This window comes from Somniosus microcephalus, unplaced genomic scaffold (genome assembly GCF_052327205.1).
Source record: "Somniosus microcephalus isolate GS21.2 unplaced genomic scaffold, FLI_Smic_1.0 unresolved_chr1, whole genome shotgun sequence".
NCBI classification, from domain to species: domain Eukaryota; kingdom Metazoa; phylum Chordata; class Chondrichthyes; order Squaliformes; family Somniosidae; genus Somniosus; species Somniosus microcephalus.
This window is the reverse complement of record NW_028225179.1, coordinates 71,847,719-71,866,601: the sequence shown is the minus strand read 5'-3', so window position 1 is coordinate 71,866,601 and position 18,883 is coordinate 71,847,719. Positions and strand designations below refer to the sequence as shown.

General features: G+C 52.8%; 1 protein-coding gene across 1 annotated transcript in view; it reads left to right on the top strand.

Annotated features, from left to right (window-relative positions):
- LOC147095486 (BICD family-like cargo adapter 1) overlaps positions 1 to 18,883 on the top strand; it is an 85,385-nt gene that overhangs the window by 48,659 nt on the left and 17,843 nt on the right. Inside the window, exon 6 of the mRNA XM_085974630.1 lies at positions 14,051 to 14,194. Coding sequence (XP_085830756.1) covers positions 14,051 to 14,194 — 144 coding nt within the window. The remainder of the gene's footprint in view (positions 1 to 14,050; positions 14,195 to 18,883) is intronic.

Below are 18,883 nucleotides of genomic sequence, written 5' to 3'. Positions count from 1 at the left end.
CCCGTGATAGTGTCGGGTCATTCCGTGTTTCCTTTTCTATGTTTGCATTCATCACAGGGAGACATTCGACTATGGTCGAGTGGAATAACTCCATTGGATCCACTGCAAGGTCTTCTTCTTCCACCGTCGGCAACGGTAGGCGTGACAATCCATCAGCATTTCCATGCTGTTTAGTTCCTTTGTACTCGATGTCATATTGGTGTGCCCCTAGGAAAAGGGACCATCTCTGCAGCCGTTGTGCTGTCATTATCGGTACGCCCTTCTGAGGGTTGAAAATGGAGAGGTTGATGATCGGTTAGTAGAGTAAATTTTTGACCGTGCAGGTAGTGATTGAACTTCTTCACCCCCCACACTAGGCTGAGGGCCTCTCTGTCAATCTGGGCGTAGTTACGCTCGGCAGAAGTTAACGAGCGTGACGCAAAAGCTATCGGCCTCTCTAAACCATCAAGGAATTTATGTGACAGTACCGCCCCAATGCCGTAGGGAGACGCATCACACGCCAGTCTGATCGGCAGTGCTGGGTTGTAGTGAGCCAATACTTCCCTTGAAGTGATTAAGTCCTCACTCTTCTGAAAGGCCCGCTTACAATCATCGCTTCATTTCCATGCTACCCCCGTTCGTAGCAGGGCATTCAGTGGGTGCAGAATTGTCGACAAATTCGGCAAAAACTTATGGTAGTAATTCACCAATCCGAGGAATGACCACAGTTGCGACACATTTTCAGGCGCTGGGGCCTTAACAACCGCTTCAATTTTGTCAGGGGACTTATGTAACCCCTCTTCATCAATCACGTGGCCACAATACGATATCTGTTTGTTAAAAAATTCGCACTTGGGGCGGTTGGCTCGCAGCCCATGTTCCCGTAGTCTAGTGAGCACCTGTTCTAGGTTGTTAAGGTGTTCACTGTCATCTTCACCTGTCACAAGGATGTCGTCCAAGTAACACAGAGTCCCCGGAATCCCTTGCAGGACTTGTTCCATCGCTCTTTGCCATATCGCCGGAGTCGATGCTACTCCGAATACCAATCGATGATACTGGTAAAGACCTTTGTGAGTGTTTATCGTGAGATACTTCCTCGAGGACTCTTCAACCTCCATCTGCAAATATGCTTGTGCTAGGTCAATTTTTGTAAAACGCTTCCCTCCAGACAGTGAGGCGAAGATGTCTTCTATCCTTGGAAGAGGATATTGTACTGTGTGAAGGACAGGGTTCACCGTCACCTTGAAATCCCCACAGATGCGAATCTTCCTTGGCTCCCCGGACTTATTGCTTAACGTTTTCTTCATGACAGGAACGATGGGTGTCGCCCACTCGCTCCAGTCGACCTTAGACAACACGCCCGCCTTCTCCAGATTCTCCAGCTCTGCCTCGACGGCTGGGCGAATTGCATATGGTACCGGTCTTGGTTTGAAAAACTTGGGAACTGCATTCTCTTCTATTTTTATCGAGGCGGTTACGCCTTTAAGCGTGCCCAGTTCTTGTTGAAATACCTCTTTGGCGTTAGCTAAGATTGTTGACAATCGTCCAGGAGTGACGTCTTCATCTTTTTTACCGTCCACCGTCATGGCATGAATGGAGTGCCAATCTAAGTTTATCTTCCTAATCCATTCCCGTCCCAATAATGGTGGTCCACCATTTGGCAGTATGTAGAGATACAATTTCCGTATTTTCTTGCCGTTGTATTCGACAGGCACCCTTATTTTTCCTCTTGGGGTATACTTTTTGCCCCGTATACGTCGTCAAGACGATGGATGTCTCTCTCAAGGGTATGTGTGAAAATAGCCGCTCGTAGTCTCGTCGATTCATGACAGTTAGCGCTGATCCTGTATCCAATTCCATTTTAACTTGGGACCCTGCTATCGTGAGGGTGACCCAAATGGTTCGGTGATCCTCTTTTGCGATTACATTGTGAAGTTTGAGACAGCTTAGTCTCCTGTTCCCGGATTCACTATCGCTCATCTGGTCTTCGGAACTACTGCCCGTCATCTTTTGTATTTTCTTGTACGGTTCCTTAGTAGCCTTTTTGTCGTCGCTGGCCTTCTTCCCAGACCTGCAAACTCGTGCAATGTGTCCCATCTTCCTGCATTGCCTGCATATTTTGTCTTTGGACCAGCAGTCCTTCTGGTCATGGTTAGTTCTGCCGCAGCGATAACATTTTGCAAATCCCCGTGTCATTTCGTGGGTGCTGTATTCCTGTGGTTTTTGTTGAATTTTTGCGGCTCCCCTGGCTGCTGCTTCATACGATACTGCCACGCTGAAAGCCTTATCTAGCGTCAGCTCTTTTTGTCGGTGCAGGCTTGATGGGCCGAAATGGCCTCTATCTGCACTGTGGGGTTTCTGTGATTCTGTGAACTTCTTCTGTGTTCCTTCAGTCAGGAGTCCACAGACAAATTTGTCCTGTAGGGTATCTGCCAGTCCTGCTCCAAACTGGCAGTGCTTTGATAGCTTGCGTAGTTCCGTAAGGTACTCAGCATTGCTCTCATCTTTATGCTGAGTTCTCCTGTGGAATTTAAATCTTTCTGCTATCAACAGCGGTGCAGGATTTAGGTGTTCCTGTAGGACAGCAACAATTTTGTTAAAACTCTTCGCCTTCGGTTTGGCTGGAGTAATCAGGTCCTGCAATAGGCCGTACGTTCTAGCGCCCATTAAGTTTAGCAATATCGATGCCTTTTTCCCCTCTGCTATTTCGTTTGCCTCAAAATATACCTCGACTCTTTCCACATACGTGGTCCAGTCCTCTATTGTATTATCAAAAGCAGTGATACAGCCAGTCTTCGGCATCTTGCAAATCTAAAATGGCGCCTCCCGCGCTTTGCCTTCTTCCCCGATTTAACAAAATGGCGCCTCCCGCGCTTTGCCTTCTTCCCCGCTGATTAAGATGGCGCCTCCCGCGCTTTGCCTTCTTCCCCGCTGTTGTTAGCGCTGCTTTCCGCGGTTTCTTGCGCGTTTAATATTTCTTTTTTTATCATTTTCCCGTCGTGGAACAACCCTGTGGGACTCTTGCCTCCCTCTTCGCGGGTCTATACGCAGCCCGGCTTCGTAGCACTGGCCGCGCCCTGTGTGCTCCACCCTCTCTCTTCCCGACAACGCTGCTCGGCCCCGTTGCAAACCACCCGCTCGAGTTCGCGACCGCCGCAGCCCAGGAAGGGTCAGTGCACTACCTGCCACCAGCCCGATTAGCTGAAGCACCGTCGACAGGAACCAGGCCCCGCTTCCGACAGCTTCTCCAGCAATCTTCAACTCCGCAAACACAGGGGCGGACGCCCACGGTCGACGCCCGTTTCTACTGCCTCTTACTTTCTATTCTTTCTGGCCTCGACCTCTGCTCACTTCGCTGTAGGAATGGATACAGGAGGTGGTGCAGACTGTAGGTAGGTTCGTATCTGCTCGTCGCTAGTATTACGTCCGTGAATGATTGAGACACGGACAGCAGGAGTTGAACAAAACAAGTCTTTACTGATGGAAGTCAATAGTGAAACTGAAAACAACAGAGGCTCACTAGCGCCTTTTATACAGGGGTGGTCACTGCCGGTACTGCAGTCTGAGACCAGTTATTCTCTTAAAGGTACATACACAACACTTTCCCCCTCTGGGACGGGGTGTCACAGTGCGTTAGATACACTGTCCTTTCCCCCTCTGGGACCGGGAGTCACAGTGCATTAGATACACTGTCCTTTCCCCCTCTGGGACCGGGTGTCACAGTACGTTAGATACACTGTTGTTTCCCCCTCTGGAACAGGGTGTCACAGTGCATTAGATACACTGTCCTTTCTCCCTCTGGGGCCGGGTGTCACAGTGTGTTAGATACACTGTCCTTTCCCCCTCTGGGACCGGGTGTCACAGTGCATTAGATACACTGTCCTTTCCCCCTCTGGGACCGGGTGTCACAGTGTGTTAGATACACTGTCCTTTCCCCCTCTGGGACCAGGTGCCACAGTGCGGTACATACACCGTCCTTTCCCCCTCTGGGACCGGGTGACACAGTGCGTTAGATACCCTGTCCTTTCCCCCTCTGGGACCGGGTGTCACAGTGCGTTAGATACACTGTCCTTTACCCCTCTGGGACCGGGTGTCAATGTGTTAGATACACTGTCCTTTACCCCTCTGGCACCGGGTGTCACAGTGTGTTAGATACACTGCCCTTTCCCCCTCTGGGACCGGGTATCACAGTGCGTTAGATACACTGTCCTTTCCCCCTCTGGGACCAGGTGTCACTGTGCGTTAGATACACTGTCCTTTCCCCCTCTGGGACCAGGTGTCACAGTGCGTTAGATACACTGTCCTTTCCCCCTCTGGGACCGGGTGTCACAGTGTGTTAGATACACTGTCCTTTCCCCCTCTGGGCCCAGGTGTCACAGTGCGTTAGATACACTGTCCTTTCCCCCACTGGTACTGGGTGTCACAGTGCGTTAGATACACTGTCCTTTCCCACTCTGGGACCAGGTGTCATAGTGCGTTAGATACACTGTCCTTTCCTCCTCTGGGACGGGGTGTCACAGTGCTTTAGATACACTGTCCTTTCCCCCTCTGGGACTGGGTGTCACAGTGCGTTAGATACACTGTCCTTTCCCCTTCTGGGACCGGGTGTCACAGTGCGTTAGATACACTGTCCTTTCCCCCTCTGGGACCGGGTGTCACAGTGTGTTAGATACACTGTCCTTTCCCCCCCTGGGACCGGGTGTCACAGTGCGTTAGATACACTGTCCTTTCCCCTTCTGGGACCGGGTGTCACAGTGCATTAGATACACTGTCCTTTCCCCCCCTGGGACCGGGTGTCAACAGTGCATTCGATACACTGTCCTTTCCCCCTCTGGGACCGGGTGTCACAGTGCGTTAGATACACTGTCCTTTCCCCCTCTGGGACCGGGTGTCACAGTGTGTTAGATACACTGTCCTTTCCCCTCTGGGACCGGGTGTCACAGTGCGTTAGATACACTGTCCTTTCCCCTCTGGGACCAGGTTTCACAGTGTGTTAGATACACTGTCCTTTCCCCCTCTGGGACCGGGTGTCACAGTGCGTTAGATACACAGTCCTTTCCCCCTCTGGGACCGGGTGTCACAGTGCATTAGATACACTGTCCTTTCCCCCTCTGGGACTGGGTGTCACAGTGCATTAGATACACTGTCCTTTCCCCCTCTGGGACTGGGTGTCACAGTGCGTTAGATACACTGTCCTTTCCCCCTCTGGGACCGGGTGTGACAGTGCGTTAGATACACTGTCCTTTCCCCCCCTGGGACCGGGTGTCAACAGTGCGTTAGATACACTGTCCTTTTCCCCTCTGGGGCCGGGTGTCACAGTGCGTTAGATACACTGTCCTTTTCCCCCTCTGGGGCCGGGTGTCACAGTGCGTTAGATACAGTGTGCTTTCCCCCTATGGGACCGGGTGTCACAGTGCATTAGATACACTGTCCTTTCCCCCTCTGGGACTGGGTGTCACAGTGCATTAGATACACTGTCCTTTCCCCCTCTGGGACTGGGTGTCACAGTGCGTTAGATACACTGTCCTTTCCCCCTCTGGGACTGGGTGTCACAGTGCGTTAGATACACTGTCCTTTCCCCCTCTGGGACCGGGTGTCAACAGTGCGTTAGATACAGTGTGCTTTCCCCCTATGGGACCGGGTGTCACAGTGCATTAGATACACTGTCCTTTCCCCCTCTGGGACTGGGTGTCACAGTGCATTAGATACACTGTCCTTTCCCCCTCTGGGACCGGGTGTCGCTGTGTGTTAGATACACTGTCCTTTCCCTCTCTGGGACCGGGTGTCAGTGCGTTATATACACTGTCCTTTCCCCCTCTGGGACCGGGAGTCACAGTGTGTTAGATACACTGTCTTTTCCCCTCTGGGACCGGGGGTCACAGCGCGTTAGATACACTGTCCTTTCCCCCTCTGGGACCGGGTGTCACAGTGCGTTAGATACACTATCCTTTCCCCCTCTGGGACCGGGTGTCACAGTGCGTTAGATACACTGTCCTTTCCCTCTCTGGGACCGGGTGTCACAGTGCGTTAGATACACTGTCCTTTCCCCCTCTGGGACCGGGAGTCACAGTGTGTTAGATACACTGTCTTTTCCCCTCTGGGACCGGGGGTCACAGCGCGTTAGATACACTGTCCTTTCCCCCTCTGGGACCGGGTGTCACAGTGCGTTAGATACACTATCCTTTCCCCCTCTGGGACCGGGTGTCACAGTGCGTTAGATACACTGTCCTTTCCCCCTCTGGGACCGGGTGTCACAGTGCGTTAGATACATTGTCCTTTCCCCCTCTGGGACCGGGTGACGCAGTGTGTTAGATACAGTGTCCTTTCCCTCTCTGGGACTGGGAGTCACAGAGCATTAAATAGACTGTCCTTTCCCCCTCTGTAATTAATTGCAAGGTGACACCAAATTGGGTACAACAGTGTTTATTTCAAGCACAAGCAAGTATTAATACATTTCAGTATTTAAGCAGCAATTCACGGAGAAGTAAATCGGTATTATTCCGAACCTCCTCTGGGTACAGCAGGTAATCCAGCTGCCTTGTACAGTGCGATATCTCGACTTCCACAACTAGAAGCTGCTCCTTCTGTGTTCGTGTACCCCTTTTAGTCACGCGACCCCCCCGAACTATCAGAACTGTCGCGATTAGCACCTCCTCAGTCAGCCGTGGCTTAGTGGGTAGCACTCTCGCCTCTGAGTCAGAAGGTTGAGGGTTCGAGACCCACTACAGGGACTAGAGCACAGAAATCTAGGCTGACCATCCCAGTGCAGTCGGAGGTGCCATCTTTCGGATGAGACGTTGAACCGAGGCCCCTCTGCCCTCTCAGGTGGGCGTAAAAGATCCCACGGCACCATTTCGAAGAAGAGCAGGGGGGAGTTATCGCCGGTGAGCTGGCCAATAATTCTCCCTCAATCAACATCACATTACCTGGTCATTATCACATTGGTGTTCGTGGGAGCTTGTTGTGCGCAAATTGGCTGCCTCATTTCCTACATTACAACAGTGACCACACTCCAAAAGAACTTCATTGGCTGTAAAGCGCTTTGGGACATCCTGAGGTTGTGAAAGGTGCTGTAGAAATGCCTGCCTTTCCTTTTTTTTCTTATCTGGCAGTGTGTACACTGTCTGCTTTTAGGATTTGGCTGCTTGATAAGTTAACCTTTCTTTCCTCTTGGCATATCAGAAGGACATGAGACATGAGGTCAAATTTTTTTTTAAATGCAGCGACTTTTTGGTGATCTAGAATGCACTGCCTGAAAAGCTAGTGGAAACAGATACAATTAAAAGAAAGACTTGCATTTCTATAGCGCCTTTCACGACCACCGTTCGTCCCAAAGCGCTTCACAGCCAATGAAGTACTCTTTGAGATAAAAACAGAAGATGCTGGAAACACTCAGCAGGTCAGGCAGCATCTGTGGAGAGAGAAACAGAGTTAACGTTTCAGGTCGATGACCCTTCGTCAGAACTGGAAAAAGCTGGAGATGGAACAGGATTTTAAGCAAGTGTAGGGGCAGGGAGAGGGGGGAGGGGAGGAAAGAACAAAGGGAAGGTCTGTGATAGGATGGAAGGCAGGAGAGATTAAAGACAAAAGGGATGATGGTGCGAGGCAAAAGGAGATGGTAATGGGACAAGTAATGAAACAAAAGATGGCTCTAGAAGAAGTGTAAATGGCAATGGCAGAATCATCGACAGCTGCCACGGGGGAGAGAGAAGAGAAAAAACTGATAGGATCAGTTGGTCTGAAATTGTTGAACTCGATGTTGAGCCCGGAAGGCTGCAAAGTGCCTAATCGAAAGATGAGGAGCTGTTCCTCGAGCTTACGTTGAGCTTCATTGGAACAGTGTAAGAGGCTGAGAACGGAGAGGTCAGAGTGGGAGTGGGGCGGAGAATTAAAGTGACAGGCGATCGGAAGCTCAGGGTCACCCTAACAGACTGAACGGAGGTGTTCCGCAAAGCGGTCACCCAATCTGTGTTTGGTCTCCCCAATGTAGAGGAGACCACATCGTGAGTGGCGAATACAGTGGGCCAGAAATTGGTGAACGGGGCTTGCAGCCCCGTTTCTGCACTTACCCCGCGCTACTGCCGATCAGCTCCAGGGACGCCTGGAATTGGTGTTTCCAGAAGAAGAATCCCGGGCAGCGTATGACGTCACGCCGCCCAGGAGTGCAGCCAGCGCGAAGCCAGGAGCGTGCAGTGTAAGTGAGACACGCCCCTTGAGGTCTCAGTTTCACTGGACACGCCCCCAATGTTTCTGTCAAGCTGCTAAGCATTTTTACATGCAAAGCAGCAGTTTAAATAGGTTTTTGGAAGTTTTTTGAAGATTTTGGTAACTTTTATAAACTTTTTAAAATGTTTACATTATTTTGAGTAATCTGAAGTAGTTTTGAAGAGAATTAAAGCAATTTAAAGACTTTTAAAAGCCCTAAAAGAATTTTTTAAATTCCATTTATTTATTTAGCAATGTCGTCGTCATACGTGTCTTCACACTGTTCTCTTTGGGGAACTGTATGAAGTGGTGGAAGGATTTATGGCCATGATTAACGCTCATTCCGTGACCGTAACCATCTTTGAACCAGGCATTAGGGCGGTTAGTCCTATGGCGGGAGGGTTTTACGGGCTCCCACAAGCTATACAAGGAGGGGGGGCCACCCACACCCACGGACGCAAATATCCCACTGGATGTCAACCCAGAATTTAGAGCCGGAGCTCCGACTCCACTTGCCGGGACTGTCTGGAGCGGGGTTCGAAACCCTACCCTGATCTGGCCCAGCGGCGGGGATCCTACCGCTATGACAAAGGCCCAATCCGATTAGCAACGTGAAATGGCAGCATAGGGCTCCAGTCACGGGGAGAGAAAAGGCGCAGGAAACATATGGGTGTCACCTTTTGTGCGGAGTGGGCCTTTTGCGTAGCAGTAAGCATCCCCGCCGCTGGGCCAGAAGGAGTAGGGTTTTGAACCCCACTCCAGACAGTCCCGGCAAGTGGAGTCGGAGTTCCAACTTTAAATTCTGGGTGGACATCCAGCGGGATACTTGTGTCCGTGGGTGTTGGTGGCCCCCCCCCCCCCTCAGATGGGTTGTGGGAGCCCGTAAAACCCTCCCGCCATAGGACTAACCGCCCTAATGGCTGGTTCAAAGATGGTTACGGTCACGGAATGAGCGTTAATCACGGCCATAAATCCTTCCACCACTTCATACAGTTCCCCAAAGGGAACAGTGTGAGGATACGTATGATGATGACCTCTTGCGCAATGCACCTCCTTGGACCCTCAGTCGCAGATGCGAGGGGGCAAGTCGTGCAATTGTTAAATTTTTCATTTTATTGACATGTAAAATGTTGGCCCAGTAATTCCCTTCCAACTGCGCGAGTACGGTCGGGGTACTTACGCATCTGGCCGGATGAAATGCCGGTTTTCAGCATGCACAGTGCTTTTGGGGAAAACCGGCATTTCCTGTCCTCTGAACGAAGGGGTTCAGAGGCAGAACGCGTGCGACTGCACAGGCAGCGCGTGCGCAGTATAATTCGCCGCTTTCATTTCTGCTTTCAGTGAGGTCAAGTCATTACAACTTACACATGAAAAAAGCATGGGTACAGTTGCTCCAGAGGCTGCGGAGGAAGATATTTCTGTATATATTCCTTTGCGTGTTATGTATATATTCCTTTACTTATGTGTATGAATGTATTATTTAATTATGACTTTCAGAGAAAGTAACTTATTGGAAAATCATAATTAAAAACATACATTCATACACATTAGTAAAGGAATATAAAACATACATACATATACGTAAAGGAATATATGTGGACATACATACATAACTCATTCTCACATTCCATTCACACAGCCACAATTGCTCCTTCTACCTACCGTTCTGAAAACCCTTTTTAAAAAAAAAAAAAAAAAATTTTTTTTTTAACTTTAATACTTACTTAAAATTTCTTAAAATAACTTCCCTCCCTTTCCCAAACAAAAATATTGCATTTCAGAAGCTCCACGATAAAATGTTTCTTCCTCCGCAGCCAATGAACCACTTTACACTTGCTTTTTTCAAGTGTAACTTCTGAGGACTTACCCTCACGGATTTCATGAATGAAATCTACGAAGTTCACTGCGCAAGCGCTGCCTGTGCAGTCGCACGCGCTCGAGGTCTGGAAATGCCGGCGTTCCCCGCATGCGCTGTTCATGCTGAACGCCGGCATTTCCAACGGCCAGATGCGTGAGTACCCCGAGCGCACTCACGCCTTTGGCCGCGAATTTCTGGCCCAGTATATTAAATTGCAAGAAGTACAAGTAAATCGCTGTTTCACCTGGAAGGGGTGTTTGGGGCTTTTTGGAGTGTAGCCACTGTTGTAATGTGGGAAACGCGGCAGCCAATTTGCACACAGCAAGCTCCCGCAAACAGCAATGTGATAATGACCAGATAATCTGATGTTAGTGATGTAGGTCGAGGGATAACTATTGGCCAGGACACCGGGAATAACTTTTCTGCTCTTCTTCCAAATAGTGGCCGTGGGATCTTTTACATCCACCTGAGAGAGCAGACTGGGCCTCGGTTTAATGTCTCATCTAAAAGACGGCACTTCCGACAGGCTCCCTCAGTACAGCCTCTCCGACAGTGCAGTGCTCCATCAGTACTGTCCCTCTGTCAGTGCAGCACTCCCTCAGTACTGCCCCTCTGACAGTGCAGCGCTCCCTCAGTACTGCCCCTCCGACAGTGCAGCGCTCCCTCAGTACTGCCCCTCCAACAGTGCAGCGCTCCCTCAGTACTGCCCCTCCGACAGTGCAGCGCTCCCTCAGTACTGCACCTCCCACAGTGCAGTGCTCCCTCAGTACTGCCCCTCTGACAGTGCAGCGCTCCCTCAGTACTGCCCCTCCAACAGTGCAGCGCTCCCTCAGTACTGCCCCTCCGACAGTGCAGCGCTCCCTCAGTACTGCCCCTCCAACAGTGCGGCGCTCCCTCAGTACTGCCCCTCCGACAGTGCGGCGCTCCCTCAATACTGCACTAGAGTGTCGGCCTGTATTTTTGTGCTCAAGTCTCTGGAGCGGGGCATGAACACACAACCTTCTGACTCACAGGCTACCAACTGAGCCACAGCTGACACATAGCAACTTTCAAAACAGAATTGGATAGCGCTTTCAATGAGCCGCACAGGATCGATGGGCCGAACGGCCTCGTTCTGTGCTGTGTGATTCTATGACTCTGAGATGAGACGTCTCACTTACATATTTATTGTGATCAGGGGCCATTGGTTTATCATGTTCAGCCTTTCCCATTGTTTCAGGTAATCAGATACTCGCACTACCTTATCTGATCACCACCTGATGAAATGATGCAAGTTCCAAGATTCTTTGTTCCCTCTTGAAGCATCAGCAGTTGTTTTTAGGTTTAAACCAGGTCAATTTGACAGTGTATGGCAATATGGTGAAGTAGGCAGCAAAAGGCGTGAGTTTCTAAATCCTTAAACGTCTGGGACCGGGTGTCACAGTGCATTAGATACACTGGGCCAGAAATTGGTGAACGGGGCTTGCTGCGCGTGCAAGCCCCGTATATGCACTTACCCCGCGCTACTGCCGATCAGCTCCAGGGACGCCTGGACTTGGTGTTTGAAAAAGAAGAATCCCGGGCAGCGTATGACGTCACGCCGCCCAGGAGTGCAGCCAGCGCGAAGCCAGGAGCGTGCAGTGTAAGTGAGACACGCCCCTTGAGGTCTCAGTTTCACTGGACACGCCCCCAATGTTTCTGTCAAGCTGCTAAGCATTTTTACAGGCAAAGCAGCAGTTTAAATAGGTTTTTGGAAGTTTTTTGAAGATTTTGGTAACTTTTATAAACTTTTTAAAATGTTTACATTATTTTGAGTAATCTGAAGTAGTTTTAAAGAGAATTAAAGCAATTTAAAGACTTTTAAAAGCCCTAAAAGAATTTTTTAAATTCCATTTATTTACTTAGCAATGTCGTCGTCATACGTGTCTTCACACTGTTCCCTTTGGGGAACTGTATGAAGTGGTGGAAGGATTTATGGCCATGATTAATGCTCATTCCGTGACCGTAACCATCTTTGAACCAGCCATTAGGGCGGTTAGTCCTATGGCGGGAGGGTTTTACGGGCTCCCACAAGCTATACAAGGAGGGGGGGCCACCCACACCCACGGACGCAAATATCCCACTGGATGTCAACCCAGAATTTAGAGCCGGAGCTCCGACTCCACTTGCCAGGACTGTCTGGAGCGGGGTTCGAAACCCTACCCTGATCTGGCCCAGCGGCGGGGATCCTACCGCTATGACAAAGGCCCAATCCGATTAGCAACGTGAAATGGCAGCATAGGGCTCCAGTCACGGGGAGGGAAAAGGCGCAGGAAACGTATGGGTGTCACCTTTTGTGCGGAGTGGGGCTTTTGCGTAGCAGTAAGCATCCCCGCCGCTGGGCCAGAAGGAGTAGGGTTTTGAACCCCACTCCAGACAGTCCCGGCAAGTGGAGTCGGAGCTCCAACTTTAAATTCTGGGTGGACATCCAGCGGGATACTTGCGTCCGTGGGTGTTGGTGGCCCCCCCCCCCCTCAGATGGGTTGTGGGAGCCCGTAAAACCCTCCCGCCATAGGACTAACCACCCTAATGGCTGGTTCAAAGATGGTTACGGTCACGGAATGAGCGTTAATCATGGCCATAAATCCTTCCATCACTTCATACAGTTCCCCAAAGGGAACAGTGTGAGGATACGTACGATGATGACCTCTTGCGCAATGCACCTCCTTGGACCCTCAGTCGCAGATGCGAGGGGGCAAGTCGTGCAATTGTTAAATTTTTCATTTTATTGACATGTAAAATGTTGGCCCAATAATTCCCTTCCAAATGCGCTAGTACGGTCGGGGTACTTACGCATCTGGCCGGATGAAATGCCGGTTTTCAGCATGCACAGTGCATGTGGGGAAAACCGGCATTTCCTGTCCTCTGAACGAAGGGGTTCAGAGGCAGAACGCGTGCGACTGCACAGGCAGCGCGTGCGCAGTATAATTCGCCGCTTTCATTAATGCTTTCAGTGAGGTCAAGTCATTACAACTTACACATGAAAAAAGCATGGGTACAGTTGCTCCAGAGGCTGCGGAGGAAGATATTTATTATCGTGGAGCTTCTGAAAGTATGTATGTCTGTATATATTCCTTTGCGTGTTATGTATATATTCCTTTACTTATGTGTATGAATGTATTATTTAATTATGACTTTCAGAGAAAGTAACTTACTGGAAAATCATAATTAAAAACATACATTCATACACATTAGTAAAGGAATATAAAACATACATACATATACGTAAAGGAATATATGTGGACATACATACATAACTCATTCTCACATTCCATTCACACAGCCACAATTGCTCCTTCTACTTACTGTTCTGAAAACCCTTTTTAAAAAAAAAAAAAAAAAAAAATTTTAACTTTAAAACTTACTTAAAATTTCTTAAAAAAACTTCCCTCCCTTTCCCAAACAAAAATATTGCATTTCAGAAGCTCCACGATAAAATATATCTTCCTCTGCAGCCAATGAACAACTTTACACTTGCTTTTTTCAAGTGTAACTTCTAAGGACTTACCCTCACTGAATCCATCATTGAAATCCACAAAGTTCACTGCGCAAGCGCTGCCTGTGCAGTCGCACGCGCTGTGAATAGACCTCGGGTCTGGAAATGCCGGCGTTCCCCGCATGCGCTGTTCCTGCTGAACGCCGGCATTTCCAACGGCCAAATGCGTGAGTAGCCCGACCGTACTCACGCTTCTGGCCGCAAATTTCTGGCCCACTGTCTTTTCCCCTCTGGGACCGGGTGTCACAGTGCGTTAGATACACTGTCCTTTCCCCCTCTGGGACCAGGTGTCACAGTACTTTAGATACACTGTCCTTTCCCCCTCTGGGACCGGGTGTCACAGTGCGTTCAATACACTGTCCTTTCCCCCTCTGGGACCGGGTGTCACAGTGCGTTAGATACACTGTCCTTTCCCCCCTCTGGGACCGGGTGTTACGGTGTGAGATCTGTAAATCATACATTCTGAACAACTGCGGTTCTATTCTTGCACACAGTCAACCAGCTTCAGTTCTATGACGAGTTCTCCAGATCACGTACGGAGCAGGAGTGAGGAGCTGAGGTCATTACGGGCGATCCATCGGCAAGATCAGGTGGCGCTGAAGGACAGAGGGGAGCAGATACAGAGACTGGACGAACAGGTCAGTCTAAGGACAGAGGGGAGTGATGCCCTCGACGTGTCACTGCCACACACTCCCAGCTATCTGTTACACTGCATATAATATAAAACACCCCTACCCCTTGGTTCAGTTGGTCTAACTCTCGCCTCTGAGTCCGAGGGTCGGGGGTTCAAGTCCCACACACTCCAGAGACCCAAGCCCCATAATCCAGGACGACACTTTCAGTGCACTGTCAAAGGGGCAGTACTGAGGGAGCACCGCACTGTCGCAGGGTCAGTACTGAGGGAGCGCTGCACTGTGGGAGGGGCAGTCCTGAGGGAGCGCTGCACTGTCAGGGGCAGTACTGAGGGAGCACTGCACTGTCGGAGGGTCAGTACTGAGGGAGCGCTGCACTGTCGGAGGGACAGTACTGAGGGAGCGCCGCACTGTCGGAGGGACAGTACTGATGGAGCGCTGCACTGTCGGAGGGTCAGTACTGAGGGAGCGCCGCACTGTCGGAGGGACAGTACTGATGGAGCGCTGCACTGTCGGAGGGGCAGTACTGAGGGAGTGCTGCACTGGCGGAGGGGCTGCACTGGCGGAGCGCTGCATTGTCGGAGGGGCAGTACCGAGGGAGCAACGCACTGTCGGAGGGTCAGTACTGAGATGTGCTGCTCTGTCGGAGAGACAGTACTGAAGGAGCGCTGCACTGTCGAGGGACAGTACTGAGTGAGCGCTGCACTGTCGGACGGGCAGTACTGAGGGATCGCTGCGCTGTCGGAGAGGCAGTATTGAGTGAGCGCTGGACTGTCGGAGGGGCAGTACTGAGGGAGCGCTGCATTGTCGGAGGGGCAGTACTGAGGGAGCAACGCACTGTCGGAGGGTCAGTACTGAGATGTGCTGCTCTGTCGGAGGGACAGTACTGAGGGAGCGCTGCACTGTCGAGGGACAGTACTGAGGGAGCGCTGCACTGTCGGAGGGACAGTACTGAGGGAGAGCTGCAATGTCGGAGGGTCAGTACTGAGGGAGCGCTGCACTGTCGGAGGGGCGGTACTGAGGGACCACTGCACTGTCAAAGGGACTGTACTGAGGGATGGCTGCACTGTCGGAGGAGCAGTACTGAGGGAGCGCTGCACTGTCAGAGGGGCAGTACTGAGGGAGCATTGCACTGTCGGAGGGTCAGTACTGAGGGAGCGCTGCACTGTCGGAGGGTCAGTACTGAGGGAGCACTGCACTGTCGGAGGGTCAGTACTGAGGGAGCGCTGCACTGTCAGAGAGGCAGTACTGAGGGAGCGCTGCACTGTCAGAGGGGCAGTACTGAGGGAGCGCTGCAGTGTCGGAGGGTCAATACTGAGGGAGCGCTGCACTGTCGGAGGGGCAGTACTGAGGGAGCGCTGCACTGTTGGTCATTGAACCGAGAACCCTGTCGCAAACACTATTGGAAGAAGAGCAGGGGGGGGAGTTCTCCCCGGTGTCCTGGGTTCAATAATTAAACGCTCAACCAACAGTTCCTCTCACCACTGTTTTTTTCCCTACATTATAACACTTCAAAATTAAATGTTGGCTGTGAGGTGCTTTGCGACGTCCGGCAGTGGTGAAAGGCGCTGTAGAAATGCAAATCTTTCCTCTTCTGCTCGCCGCCTCGCTGTGACCGCACTCCCTGTGATGAACTATTTCCAGTTTCTTGCCATTGTTGACGAGCTCGTCGGAAAAACTCAGTCGCGTTTTCCGCTGAGCGACGGGGCGGGGAGGAAAGTTTTTTCTTATCAGAGGTGAAGTGGGGGGGGATAAAAAACAATAACCACCTCATAACAGAACTGGGGGGAAACCGAGGAGGGGCAGGGCGGCAGGGAATGTGTGGAACAGGCGTTGTCTCTCAGTCCTCTGTGGCCGTGGGAGTGGGGCGGGGCGAAGAGAGGGCTTCTGCCGGCAGAATCAACTTGCAACTCCTCGACCACAGGATGTGTTGAGGTCGAACAACCCCCTGCCGTGTGGCTGGTCTCCTAGCAACCACTTCCTGTCTTGCCGAGAGTTTGAGCTGCCTCGGAGGGAGAGAGAGAGGGAGGGAGAGGAAGGGGTTAGGGGCCTTGTGGGGAGGGCGACTTGCTGCACTGGAGCAGGAGCGGAGCCTAGGCCTGGGTTGGCCGTTCTGCACAAAACCCGCCAAAATTTAGGCAGGAGGTAAGGGCCCTTGACAGGCCCCTATGAGCTCGGTGATAATCTGGTCTGGTGCTACACCCGCCTGGGGCCTAATGCAAGCTGGCCTGGAGCTTCTCCATGCTGGGTCTGATCCTTCACCAAATTGGGACACGATGCACCTCCTAGCTCTGGGCTAAGCCCCTCCGCGCCAGGGCGTAGGGCTCCTCCACTCTGGGGCCTAGGGCTCCTCTGCTCCGGGGGCCTATGGCTCCTCCGCTCCAGGGGCCTAGGGCTCCTCCGCTCTGGGGGCCTAGGGCTCCTCCGCTCTGGGGCCCTAGGGCTCCTCCGCTCCGGGGGCCTAGGGCTCCTCCACTCCGGGGGCCTAGGGCTCCTCCACGCCGGGGGCCTAGGGCTCCTCCACTCCGGGGCCTGGGCTCCTCCGCTCTGGGGCTTAGCGCTCCTCCACACCGGGGCCTGGTGCTCCTCCGCTCCAGGGGCCTAGGGCTCCTCCGCTCTGGGGCCTACGGCTCCTCCGCGCTGGGGCCTAGGGCTTCTCCACTCCAGGGGCCTGGTGCTCCTCCGCGCTGGGGCCTAGGGCTCCTCCGCACTGGGGCTTAGAGCTCCTCCACACTGGGGGCCTAGGGCTCCTCTGCTCCGGGGCCCTAGAGCTCCTCCGCGCTGGGGCCTAGGGCTCCTCCACTCTGGGGGCCTGGGCTGCTCCACTCTGGGGGCCTAGAGCTCCTCCGCGCTGGGGCCTAGAGCTCCTCCACACCGGGGCCTGGTGCTCCTGGGCCTAGGGCTCCTCCACTCTGGGGGCCTGGGCTGCTCCACTCTGGGGGCCTAGAGCTCCTCCGCGCTGGGGCTTACAGCTCCTCCACACCGGGGCCTGGTGCTCCTCCGCTCCAGGGGCCTAGGGCTCCTCCGCTCCGGGGCCTAGGGCTCCTCCACTCTGGGGCCTACGGCTCCTCCGCGCTGGGGCTTAGGGCTTTTCCACTCCAGGGGCCTGGTGCTCCTCCACACTGGGGGCCTAGGGCTCCTCCGCTCCGGGGGCCTAGAGCTCCTCCGCGCTGGGGCCTAGGGCTCCTCCACTCTGGGGGCCTGGGCTGCTCCACTCTGGGGGCCTAGGGCTGCTCCACTCTGGGGGCCTAGAGCTCCTCCGCGCTGGGGCTTACAGCTCCTCCACACCGGGGCCTGGTGCTCCTCCGCTCCAGGGGCCTGGTGCTCCTCCGCTCCAGGGGCCTAGGGCTCCTCCGCTCCGGGGCCTAGGGCTCCTCCGCTCCGGGGCCTAGGGCTCCTCCGCTCTGGGGCCTACGGCTCCTCTGCGCTGGGGCCTAGGGCTTCTCCACTCCAGGGGCCTGGTGCTCCTCCGCGCTGGGGCCTAGGGCTCCTCCGCGCTGGGGCTTAGAGCTCCTCCACACTGGGGGCCTAGGGCTCCTCCGCTCCGGGGGCCTAGAGCTCCTCCGTGCTGGGGCCTAGGGCTCCTCCACTCTGGGGGCCTGGGCTGCTCCACTCTGGGGGCCTAGAGCTCCTCCGTGCTGGGGCTTAGAGCTCCTCCACACTGGGGGCCTAGGGCTCCTCCACTCTGGGGGCCTAGAGCTCCTCCGTGCTGGGGCCTAGAGCTCCTCCGTGCTGGGGCCTAGGGCTCCTCCACTCTGGGGCCTAGGGCTCCTCCACTCCGGGGGCCTCGGGCTCCTCCACTCTGGGGGCCTAGGGCTCCTCCACTCTGGGGGCCTAGAGCTCCTCCACTCTGGGGGCCTAGAGCTCCTCCGTGCTGGGGCCTAGAGCTCCTCCGTGCTGGGGCCTAGAGCTCCTCCACTCTGGGGCCTAGAGCTCCTCCACTCTGGGGCCTAGGGCTCCTCCACTCCGGGGGCCTAGGGCTCCTCCGTTCCGGGGCCTATTTGATCTTCCCCATACATCTCCCTGCTCCTGCTCCATATCGAGTTGAAAATTATTATTTTTTGACCAGACACGAAACATTCAGGAAACATTTTGAGAGTTGTCTGGGCCTCAGGACGTCCCAAAGCGCCAATGAAGTACTTTCTGAAGTGCGGTTACTGCTGTAATGCAGGAAACGAGGCAGCCAATTTGCGCACAGCAAGCTCCCACAAACAGATGTGTGATAAAAGACCAGATCACCTTGGTTTTTTATTTAGTGATGTTGGTTGAGGGATAAATATTGGTCCCAGGACACCGGGGAGATCTCTTCTTCCAATAGTGGCCGTGGGATCTTTTACCTCCACCCGAGAGGGCAAACCGGGCCCTCGGATTTAACGTCTCCTCCGAATGTGCAGTCCCCCCAGCCCCCGCCCCTTGCATGTCTGGCTCCTAAAAAAAAAGAAAGACTTGCATTTATATAGCACCTTTCACGACCGCCGGACATCCCAAAGCGCTCCACAGCCAATGAAGAACAGTCACTTCAGCTGTCCTTCATTCTGCCAGCGCAATTCACACCTCATCAAGAGCCATCCTATGTTTCTTAACCTGTCCCATTACCACCTCATCTCGCCTTGAACATCTCTTAATGTCTCTCAATTTCTCTTAATTTCTCCTGCTTTCTATCCTATCACTGACCTTCCCTTTTATTCTTTCATC